General features: G+C 37.2%; 2 protein-coding genes across 2 annotated transcripts in view; one reads left to right on the forward strand and one right to left on the reverse strand.

Annotated features, from left to right (window-relative positions):
* Positions 1-477: 477 nt before the first annotated feature.
* On the reverse strand, positions 478-3,739 carry LOC123310064 (ADP-ribosylation factor GTPase-activating protein 2). Its single transcript, XM_044893432.1, has 10 exons — positions 3,580-3,739; positions 3,303-3,494; positions 3,117-3,245; positions 2,859-2,972; positions 2,610-2,756; positions 2,264-2,550; positions 1,703-1,986; positions 1,205-1,396; positions 1,020-1,144; positions 478-964 (listed from the first exon to the last, which is right to left on the reverse strand). Exons 1-10 carry the CDS (start codon positions 3,655-3,657, stop codon positions 947-949), a joined length of 1,566 nt encoding a protein of 521 aa, XP_044749367.1. The 5' UTR covers positions 3,658-3,739; the 3' UTR covers positions 478-946.
* A 313-nt stretch (positions 3,740-4,052) lies between these two features.
* The window catches only part of LOC123310437, a 35,647-nt gene continuing 15,623 nt past the window's right edge, over positions 4,053-24,076 (forward strand). Inside the window, exons 1-2 of the mRNA XM_044893904.1 lie at positions 4,053-4,458; positions 19,141-19,307. Coding sequence (XP_044749839.1) covers positions 4,347-4,458; positions 19,141-19,307 — 279 coding nt within the window. The 5' untranslated portion in view covers positions 4,053-4,346. The remainder of the gene's footprint in view (positions 4,459-19,140; positions 19,308-24,076) is intronic.

A 24,076-nucleotide genomic window follows, 5' to 3' on the forward strand; every position in this document is an offset into this window, starting at 1 on the left:
GAATGTGATGTATCAAAACTACATCTACATTTTTTTCTGTCAATATTTCAATTGCTATGTATCTGAGACAAATTTGTGACAATGAGATGTATCAAAAACATATCTTAGTTCTGTTCTGTCGATGTTTCAGCTCTGTAACGCCTTTGTGAAAAATTTGGAATGTCATGGATTATTACTACTATTAGAGTTATCCCTAATTGCGATGTATCTTAGACAAATCTGTGACAAAAACCGAGATGTATCACAAATAGATCTACGTCCAGTTATGACGATGTTTCATCTCTGTAAGGCCTTTGTGGAAAATTAGGAACTATTATTAGAGTTATCTCTAATTGCGATGTATCTGAGACAAATCTGTGACAAGAATGTGATGTATCTAAACTACATCTACGTTCTGTTCTGCAGATGTTTCAGGACTAAACGTCTTTGTAACAATTCTTGGAACATCGAAGGAAAACTTGGAATAAAACAAAAAAATGTATATACAGATGATTTATTTGTAAAATAATTCCCATATGACAAACAAATAAAATTGATCTACTTAAAACATATGTTATATACATACTCATTATACAAAAACTCAGTTTACATAACTTTATAAATATATATGAAATAACAGATAAAATTCAGGATTTACAACTATGCTATTTTTTTTAGCAATAATTTCATCAATTCAAATAATTATAATCTGCAGAATGAAGTTGAAATGTAAATGAAAATAGGATCACTGGTACTATTTCTTCAATTGTTCCTTTGAACTTTTATTCATTGCTAACTTGTCACTTAAGGAAAATTACATTTTCAATGTACGAATCCCTGATACATTAAAGAACTACAATTTCAAGGCACATTCTGCTATAAATTTACTAAATATTTCTCAATTTTTAACAAATTTATGTTGGTTTATGTGCCAGGATGAACTCAACCAAAATATTCCAATTAAATGCTAATAACCATACTTGTCCTGGAATTAATAGAGTTAGATAAATTAAAAAATGAAAAAAAGACATAAAAAATACCTGTAATGAAGACATTACTCCATTTGCTAATGAACTTAATTTTCCAGCTACTTTAGACACACCTTGTCTTACACTTTCTTTTACTTCTTCTACATCATAATATTGTACATTATTTCTTTGATTGTCTGAAATGACATCAGTAATGCAAGAAAAAAATTGAGAAGATATTTATCATCATTTTTTACCTCTGTCATTTCCGAAAAATTCCGACGAGGATATGCTGGAAGAGCCCTGGAAACGGTTGAGATTCGCCTTAGTCTCGTAATCCGTACTTTGGTCGGTGAAAAACTGGTCGGAAGATATGGCCTTAGCGTTGCCAAATTTTTTTTGCGCTGCGTCACCTGTCGCTGCGTCAAATTTCTTGGGAGTTTTCTCAACTGAAAGGAATGACAATCTTAGATTAAAAAAAACCGTGTCGAAATTTTCAACAAAATTGCTTGTGGGCATGCTTCAGTTCCAAATTTTGAATGTATCGGAGTGAAATTTTGCATGTTTGAGCTGACTAAGTGTCTAATGATTTTGAGCAAAATCGATCCAGTCGTTTTCGAGTTTTTTGAATATGGCAAAAATTTGGGTATCTTTTATTCAGATTACTCTACTTTGCGCCACCTGGTGTGCATTTTTGTAACTACAGTCAGTTTTTTGGGTATTTCAAGTTTTCACTCGATCATTTTCTTTCTTACCTTGGCTTCTACTCTTGGGTTTCTCCGGCGGGTCATCAACCACGACCCAATCGCTCTTCGAACTGCTACTGCTGTTCGATTCCAAGAGGAAGGCCTCCAACTTGCTGCTATTGAAACCGCTCACGTTTCTGCTCATCCCGAAACCAGGTCCAAAGGAAAAATCGTCAAAGATATCGTCGGTCAGCCTCAACTTGCTGAGAGAGCTCAGAGTGCTGCTGGAGTTCGATTGAACGTTTTCCTGCTCGATCGTTTGCATATCGCTGAGCGCAGAATGGCTGATTCCACTGAAATATCAATCATGAAGTGAATTTGGTGAAACTTCACCGATTTTGTTCGTAATTTTTCAATTCATGTGGACTTTTTTAGGTTAAGTCAGCCAGAACCATAAAATAATAAAAAAGCCATATTTTTTACTCAGAGACATGTTCTTCTGTGATTTCAACTCACCTAACCTAAAAAAAAACGATCATGGACAACTGCACCCATAAAAAATTACAAACAAAATCAATCACTCTCCGTAAAGTGTAGTACACAGATAATTGAATTGAATTGGGTACCGACCTTCTATTTCCAACTCCCATGCCGAGCCTCTCCACCTGGTTGGCCTTCTTCGGATCGGTCTTCTTCATTTCTTCCTCCTTCTTCTGCTGCTGCATACTGAGATCCTTGTAGGCGAGTCGAACGGCCGCCTCGCGTTCTTCTTGTTCCTTGAGAGACAGGGCCGCAGCCTTGGCATTTTCCTCCATCATCCGCAACCTGCTTTCCTCGGCGAGCTCCGCCTCCCTCTCGATTTCGGCAAAGTTCGTTTTGACTTTGGTTGCTCCCAGGCCTCCCTTCTTCGCTCCGAGCTGATAAATACAAAAACAGTCTTTAGGAAAGAATTCATTCAGTGAGTTTTCAACCTTACTCCTCCTTTTCTGGTCGTCGGTTTTCTCGCAGCGATAGTGGATTTTCTAGGTTCGAAGTTTTGATTGCTCAAAGTGAAATCGATTTTTGGTCCTTCTTCAGGAGGGTTGTTGTTGGAAATGTTATTTTTCTTTTCCTCTATCTGCACCTGAAATCATTCAGATAGGTAACTTCATGTCTGAGATGGGGCTCTGTTATAAAAACTTAGATTTTCAAATTATCTTGGTCCATTACAATAAAAAGTACATACTTGAACGAAATTCTGTTCTGGTAATTCAGGAGATGAAAACTTTTCATGTTCTGTAAAGAAATCCACTTCTTTTTCTTCTTCATTCTTCTCTTCATGATGGGGATGAATGTGCAGCTGAGAATGTTAGAAAACAATCACAAAAAGCTCTGAATTAATAAGAGTTGCAAATTAAAAAGTTAGTAGTTAGCATAATATGAATGAATGATAAAAATCATACTTTATCTTTGGTTCATCTGAAATTTCCTGAATGACTCTTACCTGATTATTATTCAATAAAGATTTGAGTGCTAGCTGACTCAGTTTGTCCCTATAGAGTTGAGCAGCTCGAGAATTATACTTCTTTTGAGCATCAGTGGTATTGCAGTTATGTTGGGAGAAGAATTGCATCTAGAAATCAACTCATGACAAAACCGGTAATTTTTTGAATTGTCTTAGGGAACTTACAGCATTTGCGTTGCCCCCTAATTGCATTTGTCTTATTTGTTGCCATGTCCAGTTAGTATCCAGCTGTGTTGAGCGAACAAAAGTTAAATGGACACCTAAGCTTCTATGTACAGCTGAACAATCTATACAGATGAATACACCATATGTTACACTTGACCATGTTGGATTTTTGGCATTGCAGTCGAAACAAACCTGAAATACCATTATATTTAAAATACACGTCATTCTGTTGGGAAACTTGAGTTTCTCTCATCCTTGTTATTTCAAGACCATGTACCTTATTGGTAGGAACAGATCTAAGTCTGTGGAAAACTGCCTCAATATCTTCTTTACTCAATTGTGATTGGGAATCCATTTTACTGTCGAGGATATTCTAATTTTCTGATTACTCAAATGTTGACAACCTTGTCACACAATTGTGATGTGATGACACAATTTTAAACGTCAAAACTGTCAAAAGTGAAATGGCCAACATAGACAATCTGGCCAACGTGACGTTCATTCATAGAAGTGAGAAAACTCTCCTTTAAAACGATTTTCTCTACAAAAACCAATGAAATATTAGCTTTATAATTCATATCATTCATTTAACATTCATATATCTCCAGTCTTCACATACTATTTAGCAAATAATATTACTTTTACTTGGAAACATCTTGAAAATTCCAGAACTGAAATGTTTTCTGCAATATTTTTCCCTGAGGTCATATATATATCCCTAGAGGGCGCTAAACAATTTCATTCATAAAAATGGACAGAATAAACAATTACAAAGAGAGAGTGACAAACTAGTAAACAAAGATAGTGCCGAAGTTTTCGAAGTTTTCGTCGTGTATTTTTGCGTGTATAAAATGGAAAAATTATACAGGTTGTTGACATGAAAGTGATTTTCGTTCAGTGCGAGATCTGTGAATTGTTTGAAGAAATTTATCACCCATGCTGTAGACTTCGGTCTTAGAAATTTCTAATTAACCTCAATGCAAATTAATTGCTATTTGTCTTTGCATTTAAAATTCGTTGCAGTTATTACGTGAAAATTCAATTATGGGCAACATTGATGAGATGAAAAATGAAGGTGGTCCTGATCTGTCCCCGACAACTGAGGCTAGCAAACTTTTGGAACAAGCATTAATGCAGATGGATGGAATTATTTCAGGTTAGTTTGTTTTGTACCTTGTGAAAAGTTTTTATCTAATCATTTTATGAGGGGAGTGTGATATTGAATGGCATTACGTACACCTAGTGCTCTTTTTAGATCATTATGTAATTATAATGATGATGAACTCCAGCTATCTTGATGACTTGATAGTGAAAAACTATAAGTTTACTTGATTGATCACCTACCTTAGTAGTTATGTTAGTACTGTGTACCTGGAAAAAATTTCAAAATGCTTTATTCATGAAATTTGAATATTTTTCATCCAGATTTGAATTATTCCGCTTTTTTCCAATAATATTTTATTGCCAGAAATGAAAAATGTTTGAATATTGCTGTTATAATAATTTCTGCTTTCTCCATAATTGAATAGAATTTGCGTGCTTTCCCTAAAATCTAAAATTTATTATCATGATTATTTCTTGCTAATTGTCCGCACAGCTGTGCCAGGACAGCTGTATTCTGTTAGCTGATGGTGCAAATATTGGGATTTATGATTTGAGAAACGGTATCAGCTGGATTTGAAGATACTCCTGAACTCCTGGAACCTTTCTGGCTACGCTCCTGCATCCTGGTTTATTATTCCAAATCCGTTTGGCACTTTGGTTTAAAACAATAGAATTATCTGAAGAAATTAATGACCATTACTTCATTTAATAAAGTTAAGGATACATAAGTATCAACAATCAACACCCATTTCCTATATAAATATAATGATCTATGAATAACATTCCGATTTTCATAGAATGTTTTTCACATCATTCAACTAACAAGGTTGAGGCATTGATAATATTATGTAGGTGAGGTAATGAACTAATCTGACAGAAAAATGAGTTTTTGTTTTCCTAAATGCGTATTTGTTTGTGCAACTAGAATGGCTGCAGATAATGAAGAAAGGTAACATTTTTCGTCCGATTCTTTTAAAATATGCATTGTTTTTATATGAGGCTGAAACTTGAAAGGATTCATTGAATGGATTTGCCTACTTGCTGGAAGATATGATTATTTCAAAAGACAAAGGAGATATTTCAGTTTTCATCATGAAATTACTAGAATTCTGTCATGTTGCGTTTTCAAACGAATAAAATATTTAAATTGCATGCTATGTGTGAATTAAGAACACAATATCAAGCAGCCGATTCGCCAGTGGTATGAAAACGTCCCATTTTTAAATAAGCATTTCAACCGTTTCCCAAAAAAAAAAAATATTTTGAGCACTTAATGATGTAAAATAAGAATGGTCGTTTGAAATTTAAAGCGTTTCGTTTCTATTGCACAAGTTGGCAACATCGACTGAAATATGCGTTGATAATAAAGGACAACAAATACACTATCTCGATGAGATAGACAAAGATGGCTGTCTATGAAGTCTGCGACGAACGAGGAAGGTTGTAAAATTTTATGAAATTTTTATGGCCGGTTGCTGTTGAGGCTCACCAGTGAGTACGCTCCTTATGATGGCTGTTATTTTATAAACAAGCCATTGTTCTTTTTATTTTCTAGTAGGCGCTGTTGCCAAATCGTAAACTAGAAACGAAGAGATTTAAATTTTAAAACCTCATATTTGAAGAATGATTTTGAATAGTTTCTGCGGTGCGTTTGAAAAATTCATGAATGAAACTCATGATTATTCAGTTTAAATTTGCATATGCTGTGATAATCCAAATTGAAAAGAATGGGGAATTCTTCAGTTATCACTGCATATGCAATTTTAAACTGAATAATTATGAGTTTCGTTCATGATTTTTTTAAATTCTCCGCGGAAACTATTCAAAATCATCCTTCTAATATGGGGTTTTAAAATTTAAATCGTTTTGTGCGGAGTTTACGATTTGGCAACAGCGCATACAAGACAATGAAAAGAACAATGTCCGATCAGCTTGTTTATAAAATAACAGCTGTTGGTCTACAAGCGCGTATTTACTGGCGAGCTTCAACAGCAACCGGCCATAAAAATCCCATAAAATTTTACGACCTTCCTCGTTCGTCGCAGCTTTCATAGACAGCAATCTTTGTCTATCTCATCAAGATAATGCATTTGTTGTCATTTACTTTTAAGGCATATTTCAGTCGGTGTTGCCAGCTTGTGCAATTCTCACAAAACGCTTTAAACTATAAATACCCATTTTTATTTTTCATTTTTAAGTGCTTAAAATAATTTTTTTTGGGAAACTGTTGAAATGGTTATTTCAAAATGTGACGTTTCAAAGATATTTCATAAAAAATACATAATTTTCTTCAGAAGGAGTATTCCCTATTCCCCATTACCGACAGATGAGGCTATAAAACTGGCAACTTACTCACTTACTTTCATAAATGTATGTGAGGTCGACGAAAAAATGTAATATGAACCTCGGGAAAAAAAATCTGTCTATATTGTCTTGCCTGTTTGCTATCCTCGTCTGCGCCTCGGCTATTTATTTGCAGGTCCGACTGTAATGGACAGTTTTTCGTCCTTGGTACATAAATAAGTACTCTTCTCCTGTGAGTTTCCTGTTTTTCACTTGAAACTCGAAAATTATATCCAGGAGTCACTAATATCTCTGTCGGGCCTCCCTCGTTAAAACAGAGGATGCTTATTTGAACCCCCCTGGACGGATATACACTCCTATTGTTTCGTTCATCTTCATCTCGACGCTGATGACTCCCCATACACCCCGAAACGCCACGACCATCATCTATTCGAATCTGACTCATTATTGCTTTCGGCTTCCCCGTCCCTCGCGGAAGAATTACGGATTGTCTGGTCGGCGGCGGCGGCGGCAGAGAGGCGGCGCACTGCTCCCTCTGTCTCCCTTCCCCGTAGTCATTCGCTCCAGCGGAGTCTGAGAGTGCTGCGACCCCGTTCCCGTGTACCCCGGAAGACGGCAGTTGTGCCGCAGACACGACGACGTGCCTCAACAGGTGCGAGCGCCTCTCAGGTGTCTTTACGTGCCCGAACGTGTCCGCGTCGTGGTGGGGGAGACGGTCCGAGGCAAGAGTGCCGCGGTGCGTGAGGATAGAGCGTGTGAGGCCGAAGTGAATTGTGATTTTTTTTTCGGATTTTTTCGACGGTTGTATTGGTGTGGTTCTAATTGATTTTTTTTCTGAGTGTAGGCCTCGAGACGCTCCCAGTTGGCATCGAATTTGGGACACCCTGTATAGGGTGTCCAAATTTGTTGTCTGGTGGGGCAACTAGGAGAGCTAAAGCAAAACCGACGACATGTTTCGGACCTCTTTTCCGAAGGAAGAGAGAATATTGAAGATCGTAGTTTTTATACAAAATGCGAAAGACTTGGGGAGATGCGAGGGGAGATGATTCCTCGATGAAAATAAGCAGGGGTAGTTCCTATAAATTTTTTTCGAAATCAACCTCCATTCCAAGATACAGCCTTTGGAAGGCGATGACCAGTTGACAGTTTTTAATTTTTTTTACGGGTTCTGAAAAACACTGAGTCATGAAACTATACATAATATGAAGCACTAAGTAGATGTTACTCACAGTTTTTTTAGATCTGATAACTTCATTATTAGGGGTTGAATATAACAACCCCTTATGATTTTCCTTCAGAAATTGTTTTCGTGGGATGGATTTTCGAAAAATAAAATTCTCGTATAGTTTCCCATTCAATTCTGGAGAAAAAAAGTCTGTTGCAGAATTTCGATACTGTTGATACTTTTCTTGGAATAAATAAAAACTCACAAGTAGTATACGAAGGTCTATGAGGCAGAGAGTTGATTCATGTATTTTAGCAGGAGGTAGTCATTCTATGGAACTTATACGATGAAATGGAATGAACAGTGATCAGAACTGCTTGTAAGTTTTCATTTATCCCGAGAAAAGTATCGACTGTATCGAAATTTTGCAGGAAACTTTTTTTCTTCAGAATAGAATGGGAAACCATAAGAGAATTTTATTTTCGAAAATCTATCTCACGAAAACAATTTTTGAAGGAAAATCATAAGGGGTTGTTATTGTCAACCACTAATAATGGTTATGAGTTCTAAAAAAATTGTTTTCGTGGGATATATTGTCGAAAATAAAATTCTTTTATGGTTTCCCATTCGATTCTGGAGAAAAAGTCTCTTGCAAAATTTCTATACAGTCGATACTTTTCTCGGGATAAATAAAAACTTACAAGCAGTTCTGATCACTGTTCATTTCATTCCATCGTGTAAAAAATGTACCATAGAATGACTACCTCCCGCTAAAATACATGCATCAACTCTCTGCCTCATAGACCTTCGTATACTGCTTGTAAGTTTTTATTTATTCCGAGAAAAGTATAGACTGTATCGAAATTTAGCAAGATACTTTTTTTCTCCAGAATTGAATGAAAAATCATAAGAGAATTTTATTTTTCGAAAATCTACTCCACGAAAACAATTTGTGAAGGAAAATCATAAGGGGTTGTTATTTTTAACCCTTAATAATAAAGTTATGGAATCTAAAAAAATTGTGTGGGTAACATCTACTCAGTGCTTCATATTATGTATAGTTTTACCACTCAGTGTTCCTTAGAACCCATAAAAAAATTAAAAACTGTCAACTCGTCATCGCCTTTTTAAGGGTGTATCTTGGAAGGGAGGTCGATTTCAGAAAAAAATTATAGAAACCACCCCTTCTCATTTCCATCGAGGAATCCTCTCCCTAAGTCCCCCACATTTGTTTACAGACACCCTGTATTAGTGAAAATTCGAAAATTTCACATAACTTTTCTCTCTTTGAAGTTGGGGATCTGAAACTCGAACTTTCTACATGTACTTATTTACGTATATAAGGTTTTCGCTGGCAATCTGAAAATATTTCGAATTATGAATCAAAGTAGTATTTTTCCAAAAAAAAACTGTATTATTGAGTTTCTCGCAGGACGCTAGCTAAACATGAGACAAAAATGTAGGATGTGAGTTCTATACAGGGTGGGCCATCCTTAACTATCCACCCCGAATTTTGAGCTTTGGGATGGAATAACGAAAAAACGCTCGGTCAGGTCAAATTTTGTTGAAAGGGGGACAAAGAAGGGTGTTGAAATGAGTTTGTTATCCCTACCCCTCTAGCCGAGGTCGAGTAGCACCTTGTTGAAAAGGCAATTCAATTTCCTACACGAGTGTATTTTTTTATCGCTTTATTATTATACAGAGTGACTCAGTATTCCATCAATAACATTCACACGCCGAATTTGGATCTTTGAGATGGAAAAAACGAGGTACTGCTCGACCCCTTTTCCCTATTCAAAAATGAGAGCTATTAGGGGTTACGGCTAGAGGGGTAGTGATATCAAACTCATTTGAACACCCTTATTTGTGCCCCTTTCAACAAAATTTGACCTATCCGAGCGTTTTTTCGTTTTTCCATCCCAAAGCTCAAAATTCGGGGTGGAAACTTATGGATGGCCCATCCTGTATGTGTCGATAATAGGGTGCATATTTGGTCTCGTGTTTATTGACGAAATATCAAGTTTTTCGGTCAAGGAATGGACCCCTTCCTTAGTAAATATCCTTTATTTATACTCGCGTTCGGATTCAACAGGTCAGAATGGGATTAAACAGCCCCAGAACCCCACGTCTTCCCCAATAGGCCCGTCGCGAGTCCATAACAAATAACCGGAAACGAAGTGTACCCGAACCGCCTCCCTGATGAACCGGAAATTGGACGGACCGACACATAAATTTCGCCCGTCTGGGCGCCATTTTTGACACCTCTTAATGGCGCGGACGACGTTTCCACACGTCTCCTATAAATAGACGACGCTGTGGACCAGTCGCAATCGTCGGCCACACACGGGAGGTTTTATCTGACGGGCAAACCCCGGTAGGCTCGAAACTAACATGAAAAATAAGTAACACCTTGATACCTATTGATTTTTATCCAAAGATTGTTTTTTCTAAGAATTGTATCAGTTGGGGCAATCTGCCCTGAAAGTTTCAAGTCCGTAGCTCTTTTATTTCAAAACTTACGATTTATTACGCTTATCGTGATAGCGAACTTGAAAAGACTTCGGAAATAGGTGTACAAATTCCAGGAAATATTCAGAAATATGGGAAATATTTGAGAAATGTAGGAAATACATCAGAAATATTTCAGAAATTTCTCAAGAATATTTCAGAAAATTGTCAGAAATATTTCAGAAATTTCTCAAGAGTATTTCAGAAATTTGTCAGAAATATTTCAGAAATTTCTCTGGAAAATTTCGGAAATTTCGTAGAAATTTCTCAGAAATATTTTAGAAACCTCGAAAATATTTCAGAAATACGAGAAATATCTTAGATATACATATAAAAAAAATATTCGAGAAATATCGAGAATATTTCAGAAATATATTAGAAATAACCGAATTTTTTGAGAAATATCGGTAGTATAACACAAATGATAATTCTTTCCAAGGTCAATCCGAAATGTCAGAAAATATCGAGAATATTTCGAAATATCGAAAATTTCAACAAATTGCTTGAGTTCTTTAGGAAATACAAGAAATATACAAAATTTTTCGGCAATATCAGAAATTTCTAGAAGCCTAGATTATATATTTCAGAAATATCTTGAAAATATCGGACGTATTCAAGATATATCGAAAATATTTCAGAAATATCTTAGACATACCGAAATTTTTTCATCGATTTCAGTAGTTTTTCACGAATGATTATTATTCTTCCAAGGTCAATCCGAAATATTTGAGAAGTATCCGAAATGTCTTGAGGTTTTGAGAAATACAGGAAATATCAGAAGTTCTTCAGAAATATTTCAAAAATATTGGAAATATTTCTAAAATATCTCAGAAATACCGGAAGTTTTTGAGGAATATCGGAAATATTTCAGAAATATTTTAGAAATATCGGAAATATTTCAGAAATATTTTAGAAATAACGAAAATTTTTGAAATCTTCAGAAATATCTCAGAAATATCGGAAATTCTGAAGAAATATCGGAATTATTTCAAAGATATGAGATTTTGAGAGATAAAGGCAATGTTCTTCGCATAAATTCTAGGCATATATAAGAAATAAGTGAACTAAATAAACTCTACTGGTGAAAAACCTCTCGGTATAGTCGGCGAGCCAAAAAAAAAAACTTTTTGTGGGAAATACTGGACAATAAAACTCGTGTGCCTCGCTTTCCAACTACTCAACCCTGTTTTTCGTAAAAATCGACCAATTCCCCAAACGCGGAGTGATCTACCGTTGTTCGCTGATGGATTAACCGCGAAATTAGCTGCTTGGGCCCTGATGGATGCTCCCACCTTCGACGAGAAACCTCCGGGGACGGCGTCAACCGGATGACTCCTCTTTTCTGACGTAGACGAGTCTGTTTGGAACTTCGACGTACAGCCAGAGATTTCCATTCATCATGGTAGGATGTGAGGGAAGTTAACCCGGATGACGCGGTGGTGGTGGCTGAACATGTGCCATTCTGGCAGGCTGCACGAATCCGACATGAGAAGTGAGTTTTGGTCATTATGTTTTGGTAGTAGAGTACCTAAAGGGTGAGTCTTCGACTTTTAACAGTAGATTCTTGGGGTTAAAAGGAACACTTTTTTCTTTTACGATTTCTTCAGATTCGGCTCGGTTTAAAAGATACAGGCTGTTGAAAAACCATAAAAAATGTCCACTTTTCTCATTTCACCATTAAAAATAACAATAAAATCAAAGAACTTAACCCTTTAATCTAAGTTGGACGCTGTCTAATGAATATTTGAACGTTTTGTAAAATAAAAATATTCTTCATCTTCTCTTGGATAATGAGCCGTTTTCGAGTGAATTGATATTCAAAAATAAAAAATATCTGTGATATTCGAAAAATTGAGTACTTTAGCTGAATACAACTCTGTTTGAAGGATCCACAGATGCATAGTGTCAAAGATTAAGCTAGTTATTCTGAAGATAAGTCCTCCAGAAAGCCTTCAAACAGATATCAGCCTGGAGGATGAAACTCTAGAACAGGTCGAGCAGTTCAAATACTTGGGAAGCTTCTTAAATACTAGGGCTAACCTAGACACGGAAATACAAAACCGTATCAATTCGGCATCACGGGCATTCTGGAGCTAAAGGTCAGAGTGTTTCAAGATCACGACCTCAATCTGAAGACCAAGACAGCTGTTTACAAAGCAGTGGTCCTCCCAACGCTTCTTTACGGAAGCGAAAGCTGGACGCCCTACAGGCGACATATTAAACAGCTTGAACAAACGCAACAACATCCAAGACAAAAAATGCACATCCTATGTTTCCACAAAGTTTCAAATGCAGACGTCTTGCAGCGCGCGAGTTGTATAACAATTGAGACTCGAGTAAAGAGGGACTGACTCAGATGGAGCGGCCACATTCTGAGGATGCAAGACACAAGACTCCCCAAAGTAGCTCTGTATGGCGAATTGACAGAGGGAGCTCGGAAACCATGAGGCCAGTATAAGCGGTTTAAGGATATACTGCATCAATCAGTAAATGGCAATCATAACTGGGAACAGTTATGACAGTGGAGGTCTTTTTTCCACAGTTATAACGGAGACTCGAGAAGAATACAGCAGCGGCCAGATCTGGTTGGTGACTATCGATGCCCGGAGTGTGGAAGGATCTGTAGGTCATGGTTGGGTCTCTTCAGTCACAGGAGGGCACTCAGTCGCAAGTAGCCCTAAGAAATTATAAGTTTGATAGCACCGATAGTTTTGTTTTTGAGTCTTTTTGTAGATGTGTATGTGGGCAACAGGATACAGCAATGAATGAAGGTAATTTTGTTCCAGGGATAGCAGAGCTCATTATGAGAATTTCAATGGCTATATCCTTTTATCAGGGCCGAATCGGAAGAAATGGTATAGGAAAAAAGTGTTTCTTTTGACCTCAAGAATCTACAGTTGAAATACTTGTACGAGTCAAAGACTCACCCTGTATAGGTGTTCTTCTAACGTGTTGGAAGTTGGCCCAATACGTAGTTTGCTATTTTCGATATTTTTTTGGGCCTAAATTGTGCTTTGTTCTGTTGAAATGTTTTCAAAGGCATCAGCGCAAAAATATGTATCTGAATCTTTCTCCTGTATTTCAATTTCTCCATCAAATTAGGAAGGAATCTGAAGATTACGATCGACGTTCATGTCCTGAAGGTCCTAAAAGATTTTACGCCTTCTTGAGCTTCATAATATAACGGCCAGCTTTTATCGTTCGGTATTTATTGCCCTATTTCGGCCGAATGCTGCAATTACCATGAGTACGTGAAGTTTCAGGATATTATTCGTGATGAACGATCTCGGCCCTACTGGGTCTTAAAGCTCATAGTTTCGCATTTATGTGAGATTACAATATGTGCGTATGACTCTGGAGAATTTAATTTATTTCTACGGTTGTGTTTGCTGCGGCTTAGTGTGAAAAAATGAGTGAAGCATAGACGTGAAGTCGGGAGCTATTTCAGATTGTTCAAATTCATAACTAGAGCGAAAAATTGCTGAAATTTTCACAGTGATGTGTGCAAAAATAGAGTTGAAATTACTGAAAAATATTCGAATTGCATTCAGCTCAGTTTCGAACCTCCCATGTGATCATTTCTCTTATAAATGGGCGAGTCAATAAAGACCTGTATTGGAAGTGGCATTTGTTGTAGTTCGATCATTTCCAGAACTAAGATAACGCATTGCTACTGCTTAAGTATTAGACTAAACCTGAATCAAACTCATTTGGAATCATCCTTTGATTTGGAGCAAAACAGTTAGAAGTTATCAATCACCCTGTAATAAAAAATCGACATTATTTAAATTCTTTTATATTTCAACAGTATATTCTTGAGGTCAAATGAAACACTTTTTTCCTCTACCATTTTTTCCGAATCGGCTCGGTTTGAAATGTACAGGCTGTTGAAAAACCACAAAAAAATTTATTTTTAGTTCTATCTCACAAACGGTTTTATCGAATGAAATGAATTTCGGAATATAGTTTTTCATTCATTTGATTAATCTTTTTCGAACACAAGAAATCACCCACGTCTCCCAGTTTTCTCATTATAACCATTACGTACCATAAAAATACCAAAACATCAAAGAACCCACCTCTTGAAACTAAGTTGGACGTTGTCTAATGAAAATTTGAACGTTTTGTGAAGTAAAAGTATAATTAATATTTTCTCGTACAATGCGCCGTTTTCGTGTAATTTGATGTTTGAAAATAAAAAAATTCTGAGAAATTAAAAAAATTGGCTAAATACAAAACTGTTTAAAAGATCCACAAATGTGTAGTATCACAGATTTAGCTAGTTATTCGGAAGATAATTTTGTTTTTATGGGATGGCACAGCTCATTATGAACCCTTAAAATCTTTTTATCAGGGCCTACTCAGAAAAAAGGAGTAGGAAAAAAGTGTCTCTTTTGATCTCAATAATCTACTGTTGAAATATTTGTACGAGTCAAAGACTCACCCTGTATAATTCGTTCCTGAGGACCTACAGAGCCGCTGTTTCGTTTTCAATGGCCTACTGTATGAATATGACAAGTTGACTATCGACCAGCGCATTCGCCATCTTGTTATAATTATTTCAAACTTAGATATTTTTCTCTCTCGAATGAATATTTTTCAACTAATACCCGAGAAGAAAAGTTTACTGCAGACGCGGAACATTATTAATACTTACCTCGAAAACTCCCCAAACTTTAGATTAATTTCTGAAGAAGATCCCCACTTTTCATATCAGCTAAGCTATATTACCGACTCGTTCAGATTGATTGGTTTATACCCTCTCTCTCTCCCATTTCACCCCGTGAAATCCAGCGGATTATATTTCTTCTGTTATTGGTCGACATGCTATGCTTATCGGGCACATATTTGTCGATGTGAAAAGAAAATGAAGGAAATAAATATCTGTCGGGATCTGCTGAAGACGTTCTCATTGGAATTCAGCGAAACGTGAAACGGGAAGACATTCTGTTGGGGTCAGTGGCGTGCCAGAGTTTGTCAGTTGGAAAATGTATCTGGTTGTTTCGATAATAAGGAGTTTTCTGGACCTATAATTCATCCTTTATATATAATGTACCTACTACGTGACATAAAAAACAGAACACGCAGTATTTATGAATTTATTCAAACAATTTTTCATACACACAATGTCAATTCTACAATGTACCACCCTTAATATATCAGCCTCCATGCAAAAACAGAAAAAATTCAAAAGTAGGTAAACCTTGGTTTAAAAAACAAGACAAACAATATGTGAAACCGTAATTTTTCAGAAACGCCCTGTAACTCGAGAACCAATCAAGAGATCTATGATAAGCTTTCTGATATACAGGGTGTATTTGAAGGTGAGGCCTTTTTTCCAACAGAAGGTAGAACTGGTCAAAATGAAGCGTTTAACCAAGAATCACCTATACAAAACTTTCGAAATTACGAAAAAAACGAACAAAAAATTGAAAATGATTACTGAAATAGATCCTAATACGACCCTAGACCGTTTGTTAGCTGAATTATCGCAAAGCAGTGGGAAAAAACTCATCTCCTGATTCGACCATGTGGTTTCGTTTAGGATATTGGCTCGTTCGATATTTAAGTGGTATGAAAATGGAAACTTAGGACTGCCAAATTGTTCTCATTGTTTTTTAGTAACTTACACGATTTCATAAAATGGCTCATTTCGATACCAACTGACAGAAGAGACTTAGGACACAAGTGTGTAAAAAATAGAACAATACTTCAAAATCTCACCAATAAAATTCGTCTTAATCATTCACGAATTTTTTCACAATGGGCATCACAATCTTCTTGCTCGCACATTCCAACAATCGTCGTAAAAATGGGATGAAATGGGGAAACATCATAGAACTTTTTCAACATAACTAACATATAAGCACTTTCAAGAAACTGCCTCGATTTTCTACATTTTTCTTCACCCTAAATTGCACTATACAACAATTGTGGTTCTCTCAAAAGTAACCTGATGCATCTAATCCGATGAACTTGGTACTGAACCATTCATTGTCCAGCCATATGTTCATGTTTTGTTTCGTATTTTCGATGCCGGAGTCACCTTCCACAGTCCCGTACTTGAAATTCAATGAAATTTTGTCGAACTTCTAGGGGTTGTATCTCAGCCATCTTGGATATTTTATACAGACAATTTTTGGTCAAACGACTTATTTTGATGGGTTCTACTTTCTGTCAAAAAAGGCTCACCTTTGAAAACTCGAAAGAATAGATCTTCATCTCCTTATTTTCCGAAAATATCATCCCTAATGCTCCAGGGTGCCATCGAACGGGTTCAAACCGTTCTCCTGCAATTTTTATACCCAAGACGTTGAAAAATTAACGTTCCAGACGCCCCCCTCCCCCAACCTGCGTCCCCGAAGCAGCGTCCCCATTACAGAAAAACAAACATCTGGAAGGAGACAACCTAAGCTGCGGCATCCGTGCCGGTGGATTATTTGCAGAGCAGCTGTCCTTCCGGGAGATTTATCTCCCTTGATTATTTGGAACACGGGACGTATTCTTCGGCTGGGAATTCAGCCTGTCAATTAACTTCGAGTTGTCGATTAGCGCTCAAGTTGGAAACAGTTGTCGACCTACAGTTTCCTGCACAAATCGGGAATTTTTCATTCGTTCTGTTGTCGGTCTGATTCACGAAAGAATTTGATTTGGAAAGAGGTTTTTCCATCTCTCTGTAGTTATATCAATTTTTCTAAAATACACTGCGCAAACAAATTAACGCACATTATGGGAATCTCAAATTTATTCTACAACTGAAAGTGTTCTCAAGGATAATTATTTTTATCAGAATTATGCATGCATATGTTATCCACTTTCAACGGTTTTCTTCAATACAGATGTTTTTTCCCAGCAGGAATAAAAAACAATGATATTATCAGATTTTGAATGTATTGGCTCCATTCTAAAATCAGTTGTTCTCGATCAATTCTAGTGATCAATAGTTTTTCTTTCGTTTGATTTTCTACACTCGATCGCTATGCAACGCGAAACACGCAAGTTGACCCAAGAGGAATGTGCTCAAGCGGTAGTTTTGCGATAAGAAGGGTGGACATACACAAGAATTGCAGAAAGGTTTGGAGTTTCCCATACAAGTGTGTCCAGAATGTTGCAGCGATTCAGGGAGACAGGTATGAATGTCCGAAGACCAGGACAGGGTAGACCACGGGTAACAACTGCCATTCAAGAACGTTACTTGAGAGTTTCTTCGTTGAGACAACGGTTTGCAACCGCTCGCCTCCTTCAAATTCGGCTTGAGCAAACTCATGAGGTGCAAATTAGCACTCAGACAATAAGAAATCGCCTCAGAGAATATGATTTAAGGCCTCGTGTCGCGGCAAGAGGCCCAGTTCTTACCCCAGCCCATCGAAGGGCGCGTTTGGATTTTGCGAGAGAGCATATCCATTGGGAATAGGCCGATTGGGAAAGAGTTCTCTTTACAGATGAGTCTAGATTCTGCACTACCATTGTGATCGACGTTCCCTTGTATACAGACGTCCACATGAAAGTTATGCTCAGTGCAATTTCCTGAATACTACTGGTTTCGGGGGAGGATCGATTATGGTATGGGGTGGAATATCTTTGACTGCTCGCACAGACCTAGTGGTCGTTGATAATGGAGCTATGAATGCTGATAAGTATATAAGGAACATTCTTGAAGAGCATGTAGTGCCATTTGCCCTTAAAAATTGGTGAAAATTTCATTTTTATGGACGATAATGCTAGACCCCATAGTGCGCGCATCGTTCAGGAGTACCTTGAAGAGGTTGAAGTCTCTCGAATGGAATGGCCAGCAAGAAGTCCAGATCTCAATCCGATTGAGCAGGTTTGGGACAACCTCAATAGAAGGCTGAGAAGTTGAGAAAATCATCCAGCTACTCTTAATGACTTAGGAATCCAACTCGGAGAAATCTGGGAAGGATTAGATCAGAACATTTTAAGATCACTCATTTTGAGTATGAACCGTTGTTGCCCAGCTGTAATTTACGCAAGGGGTGGAAATACCAAGTATTAAATCACTTATCAGCATTTCTGTATTTTGAAAATTGTTCATTTCTCTTTTTTCACATAAGATTCGGTGAAATCCTGAATTTTTCTTCCATTTAATGTGTCTTGTTTCGTTCAAAACCTTCCCGAGAGAACATAAAAAATAAGTTATAAAGTCAATGTAGAGTTAACTTTCATTCAAATCGAGATTTTCAGAATGTGCGTTAATTTTTGGCGCAGTGTAAAACAAACATCACTTCTTTATCTGAATTCATCACTAAAGAGAATGATTTACAATCCAAAATCCCAGTTCAGCCGTTCTCTGCACCAAGCCAGTCGATCACTTCATTGCTAGAAGTGAGAGCAAGACAAATTGAGAACGTTATTAGTTATTCGGTCCGCAATTGACTTATAATATAATAATATACACAATTGATCTTATAAGGATGGAATTTATGTTGTTTAAGAACTCTCATGATGGTTGTCCGTGAAACACCAGAAAGATCGGCCAATTTCCTAGTACTAAAGGTCGCATCCATTGCTACATGACCCAAGACAGCCACGTCCCTAGCTTCGTCACTTTCATGCACCCTCTTTTTGTTTCCGACTGAACCAGTATAGTCGGAGTTTTAGGGTCAAATAGTACTCGATACGGTCTTCAAAATAAGTTATCACAAGACCCTCTCATGCCTATTCGAAATCGTGGGGTTCCGCGACAAATGGAAACGAGAACCAATAAAAGTGTGAAATTTATGTTGTTTTTTTTTACAGGCAACAACGGCTCCCTGAATGCCCATTCCCCAGACTACGGGTTCGGATCGTCGCCCTCGGGGGTGCGGGAGGCTGCCAACAACCTGGTTACGGCCCTACGTAACACCAAGGCCCCCCCAAGTCCGGATCCGCAGGTCCTGAAGACGCTGCTCGACTGGATTCAACAGGTAAGCCATTTTACGACCCAGATCTACTTATTAGGGTTCATGATGCAAGTCTGGTGGTATTCATTGTTTACGGCGGGGAAAACTGCCCCTGGAATGCGAAAAAGCATGGGCGTAGACAGGTCGGGGACAGCAGGATGGGCAGAGACCCCATCAACCCAGAAAAGTATAATGTACAGCTGCAGGAAATACTGAAGCTTAGCAGAACCTCAAGATATTATCTTTAGAACAGGCGCAAGCTTCAAACATTCCTCAGATGTTCCAACGGCTGCTGAAAATCTCTATTTTTTTCAGTCAAAAATGAGCAAGAGGGGTCTAACACCTCTCTAAAATGACATATTTGCTCTTTTGTCTCGAAATCAGGGTGTTCTATTATTGTTTTAGGATTTGGAGTGCATAGAAGTTGTTTTGTAGATTGTATTAAAATAAAAAGTTGATGATTCAATGGAGAATTGCACTCAGGAGAGCCCTTCAAAGTGAACTTGAAAATGGAAAAACAAAAAAATTCATTTTTTTTACATTATCTGTGTAAGATATTTGGAAGTTTGGTATGAAAATAAAGGTTTTCGAACACAATGAATCTAGTGCAAGAAATTCTTAAAAGCTTTCTCCCTTCGTTTAGATTTTCATCTCAGAAATGGCATTTTTCAAAAATTGCAATTTTCAATCTGCGATATCTCCTCCTATATTCGTCTGATCCAATTGGGATTTCCGGTTCTATGATCAGTTGCCAAGGCTTTCACCCTAGCACAAAAACTCGATTTCGAAAATCTCGATTTTTTTAAGTCAAAAATGAGCAAGGCTTAGACCCCCCTAAAATGACCTATTTGATACTCTGTCTGAAAATCAGCATGTTCTATTAGTGTCTAAAAATATGGAGTGCGTAGAAATTGTTCCGAAGAAACAACAGTTGATGATTCAATAGAGAATTGCACTCCAGAGAGCTCTTCGAAGTCAACTCGAAAATGAAAAGTGGAAAAACAAAAAAAATTATTTTCACCTAAACAGGGCCAGATATTTGGAATTTTGGTATGAAAATATGGGTTTTCGAACACGCTGAATCTATTGCGAGTAATTTCGAGAGCCTGTCTCCCTTCGTTCAGATTTTCATCCTGGAAATGACATTTTTCAAAAATTGCAATTTTCAATCTGCGATATCTCCTGTTATATTGGTCCGATCCAATTAGGATTTCCGGTTTTATAATCAGCGTTGCCAAGGCTTCCACCCCAGAACAAAAACTCGATTTCGAAAATCTCGATTTTTTGGGTAAAAAATGAGCAAGGGCTTAGACCTCTGTAAAATGACCTATTTGCTACTCTGTGTAAAAATCTGGATGTTCTATTACTGTCCTAGGATACGGAGTGCATAGAATTTGTTGTGAATATTCTAGAAAACCAAACAGTTGATGATTCAATAGAGAATTGCACTCCAGAGAGCTCTTCGAAGTCAACTCGAAAATGAAAAGTGAAAAAACAAAACAAAAATATTTTCTGTTGAACAGGGCCAGATATTTGAAATTTTGGTATAAAAACATGGGTTTCCGGACACGCTGAATCTATTGCGAGCAATTTCGAGAGCCTCCCTCCCTTCGTTTAGATTTTCATCTTGGAAATGGTATTCAAAAATTGCGAATTTCACTTGAGAATTCGTCAAGACCGAACGGTCGTGCAGAAATGGATGAAATTCCCAGATTTATCATTAGAAGTGTTGCTCTTTCAGAATATGTATCACGTTTAGATCTGCGCTAATTTTCCTGGAAGATAAGCTACTCGAAAAACGCCCTTCAAAAAGTTCCCAAAAAGTTGAGTTCAGTTAAAACTTCCTCAAGATCGAACGGTTGCGCCGAAATGGATGACATTCTCAGATTTATTACTAGAAGAGTTGCTCTTTCAGAATATGTATCATATTTAGATGTACTAGAATCGAGACTAGAATTATCCTGAAAAAAAAACTACTCGAAAGCTGACCTCCGAAAAATTCGAAAAAGATGGGGTCAGTTGAAACTTCCTCAAAACCGAACGGTTGTGCCGATATGGATGAAATTGTCAGATTTATTACTAGAAGAGTTGCTCTTTCAGAATATGTATAACATTCGTATCTACGATGGTTTTCCTAGAAGATACACGACTCAAGGCTTGACCTTCGAAAAATTCCCAAAAAGTGGGGCTCAGTTGAAACTTCCTCAAAGTGAGCAAGAGGTTAGACCCCTCTAAAATGAAATATTTTCTTTTTTGTCTCGAAATCAGGGTTTTCTTTCACTGTCCTAGGATATGGAGAGAGCCCTTCATCAAAATGTAGGTAATTGAAAATGAAAAATGGAAAAACAAAAAAATTCATTTTCTCTAAAATAGTTTGGTATGAGCTAACCAATAAAAAACTAACCAGTCCAATCGTGAGATGTTTGAAAATTTGGAATTGAAATTCCTCTACCCAATGCCGAAAGCAAACATCCGATCGCGTTTTCGTTTGCTCAAATCTTTCGTCTGCTGACTGATATTCAACAGGTTTCCGCTTGCTCGCCGTCGTATTCCGACTCGTATTTTAACATATTCGTACGTATTTCGGCAGCGAAAATTGCATTTAATTTATTGGTTCAAAAACGAATGAACTCGCGAACGTTTCATTCCTCTTTTCAGTGTGGGGCGCGGAAATGCTGGATTTATGGGTTTTCATTAAGCGAAAGGAACGAAGTTTCATTCCGACTGCGGATTTACGAATGGATTGAGCGGTCTGTGCTTCCAGATGCACGAATATTATAGTGAAGTTTTTTTTATATGTAGATAATGGGGAGTCGTTTTTTGGTGTCAATAAAGAGAGGCTTGTGTTCAACGTTGAAATAACCATGCTGAAAACGTCGAAAGAATTTCTTTCATGATTTATCAGATTTGTCATCAAAAACTCCCACAAGCACTCTCCCAAGTCAACTCGAAAATGAAAAGTGGAAAAACAAAAAAAATTATTTTCTCCTAAACAAGGCCAGATATTTGAGATTTTGGTATGAAAATATAGGTTTTCAAACACGCTGAATCTATTGCGAGCAATTTTGAGAGCCTTTCTCTCTTCGTTTAGATTTTCATCTTGGAAATGGCATTTTTCAAAAATGGCAATTTTCAATCTGCGATATCTCCTGTTATATTCGTCTGATCCAATTGGGATTTCCGGTTATATAATCAGCGTTGCCAAGGCTTCCACCCTAGCACAAAAACTCGATTTCGAAAATCTCGATTTTTTTGGTCAAAAATGAGTAAGGGGTTAGACCCCCTAAAATGACCTATTTGCTATTCTGTCTGGAAATCAGGATGTTTTATTACTGTCTTAGGATATGGAGTGCATAGAATTGGTTTTGAAGATTCTGGAAAACCAAACAGTTGATAATTCAATAGAGAATTGCACTCCAGAGAGCTCTTCGAAGTCAACTCGAAAATGAAAAGTGGAAAAACAAAAAAAATTATTTTCAACTAAACAGGGCCAAATATTTGAAATTTTGGTATTAAAATATAGGTTTTTGAACACGCTGAATCTATTGCGAGCAATTTCGAGAGCCTGTCTCCCTTCGTTTAGATTTTCATCCTGGAAATGGAATATTTCAAAAATTGCAATTTTCAACCTGCGATATCTCCTGTTATATTTGTCTGATCCAATTCGGGTTTTCGGTTATATAATCAGCGTTGCCTAGGCTTCCACCCCAGCACAAAAACTCGATTTCGAAAATCTCGATTTTTTTTGGTCAAAAATGAGTAAGGGGTTAGACCCCCTAAAATGACCTATTTGCTATTCTGTCTGAAAATCAGGATGTTCCATTACTATCCTAGGATATGGAGTGCATAGAATTTGTTCCGAAGATTCTGGAAAACCAAACAGTTGATGCTTCAATAGAGAATTGCACTTCAGAAAGCTCTTCGAAATCAACTCTGAAATGAAAAATGGAAAAACAAAAAAAAATATTTTCTCCTAAACAGGGCCAGATATTTGAAATTTCCGTATGAAAATATAGGTTTTCGAACACGCTGAATCTATTGCGAGCAATTTCGAGAGCCTGTCTCCCTTCGTTCAGATTTTCATCTTGGAAATGACATTTTTCAAAAATTGCAATTTTAAACCTGCTTTATCTCCTGTTATATTCGTCTGATCCAATTGGGATTTCCGGTTATATAATCAGCGTTGCCTAGGCTTCCACCCTAGCATAAAAACTCCATTTCGAAAATCTCGATTTTTTAGGTCAAAAATGGGCAAGGGGTTGGACCCCCCTAAAACGACCTATTAGCTACTATGTCTGAAAATCAGGATTTTCCATTACTATCGTAGGATATGGACTGCATAGAATTTGTTCCGAAGATTATGGAAAACCAAACAGTTGATGATTCAATAGAGAATTGCACTCTAGAGAGCCCTTCGAAGTCAACTCGAAAATGAAAAGTGGAAAAATAAAAAATAAATTTTCTCTTTAACAGGGCCAGATATTTGAAATGTTGGTATGAAAATATAGGTTTTCGAACACGCTGAATCTATTGCGAGCAATTCCGAAAGCCTATCGCCCTTCGTTTAGATTTTCATCTTCGAAATGGCATTTTTCAAAAATTACAATATTCAATCTGCGATATCTCCTGTTGTATTCGTCTGATCCAATTGGGATTTCCGGTTATATAATCAGCGTTGCCTAGGCTTCCACCCTAGCACGAATATTCAATTTCGAAAATCTCGATTTTTTGGGTCAAAAATGAGCAAGGGGTTAGACCCTCTAAACTGACCTATTTCCTACTCTGTCTGAAAA

This window comes from Coccinella septempunctata, chromosome 3 (assembly GCF_907165205.1).
Source record: "Coccinella septempunctata chromosome 3, icCocSept1.1, whole genome shotgun sequence".
Taxonomy (NCBI): Eukaryota; Metazoa; Arthropoda; class Insecta; order Coleoptera; family Coccinellidae; genus Coccinella; species Coccinella septempunctata.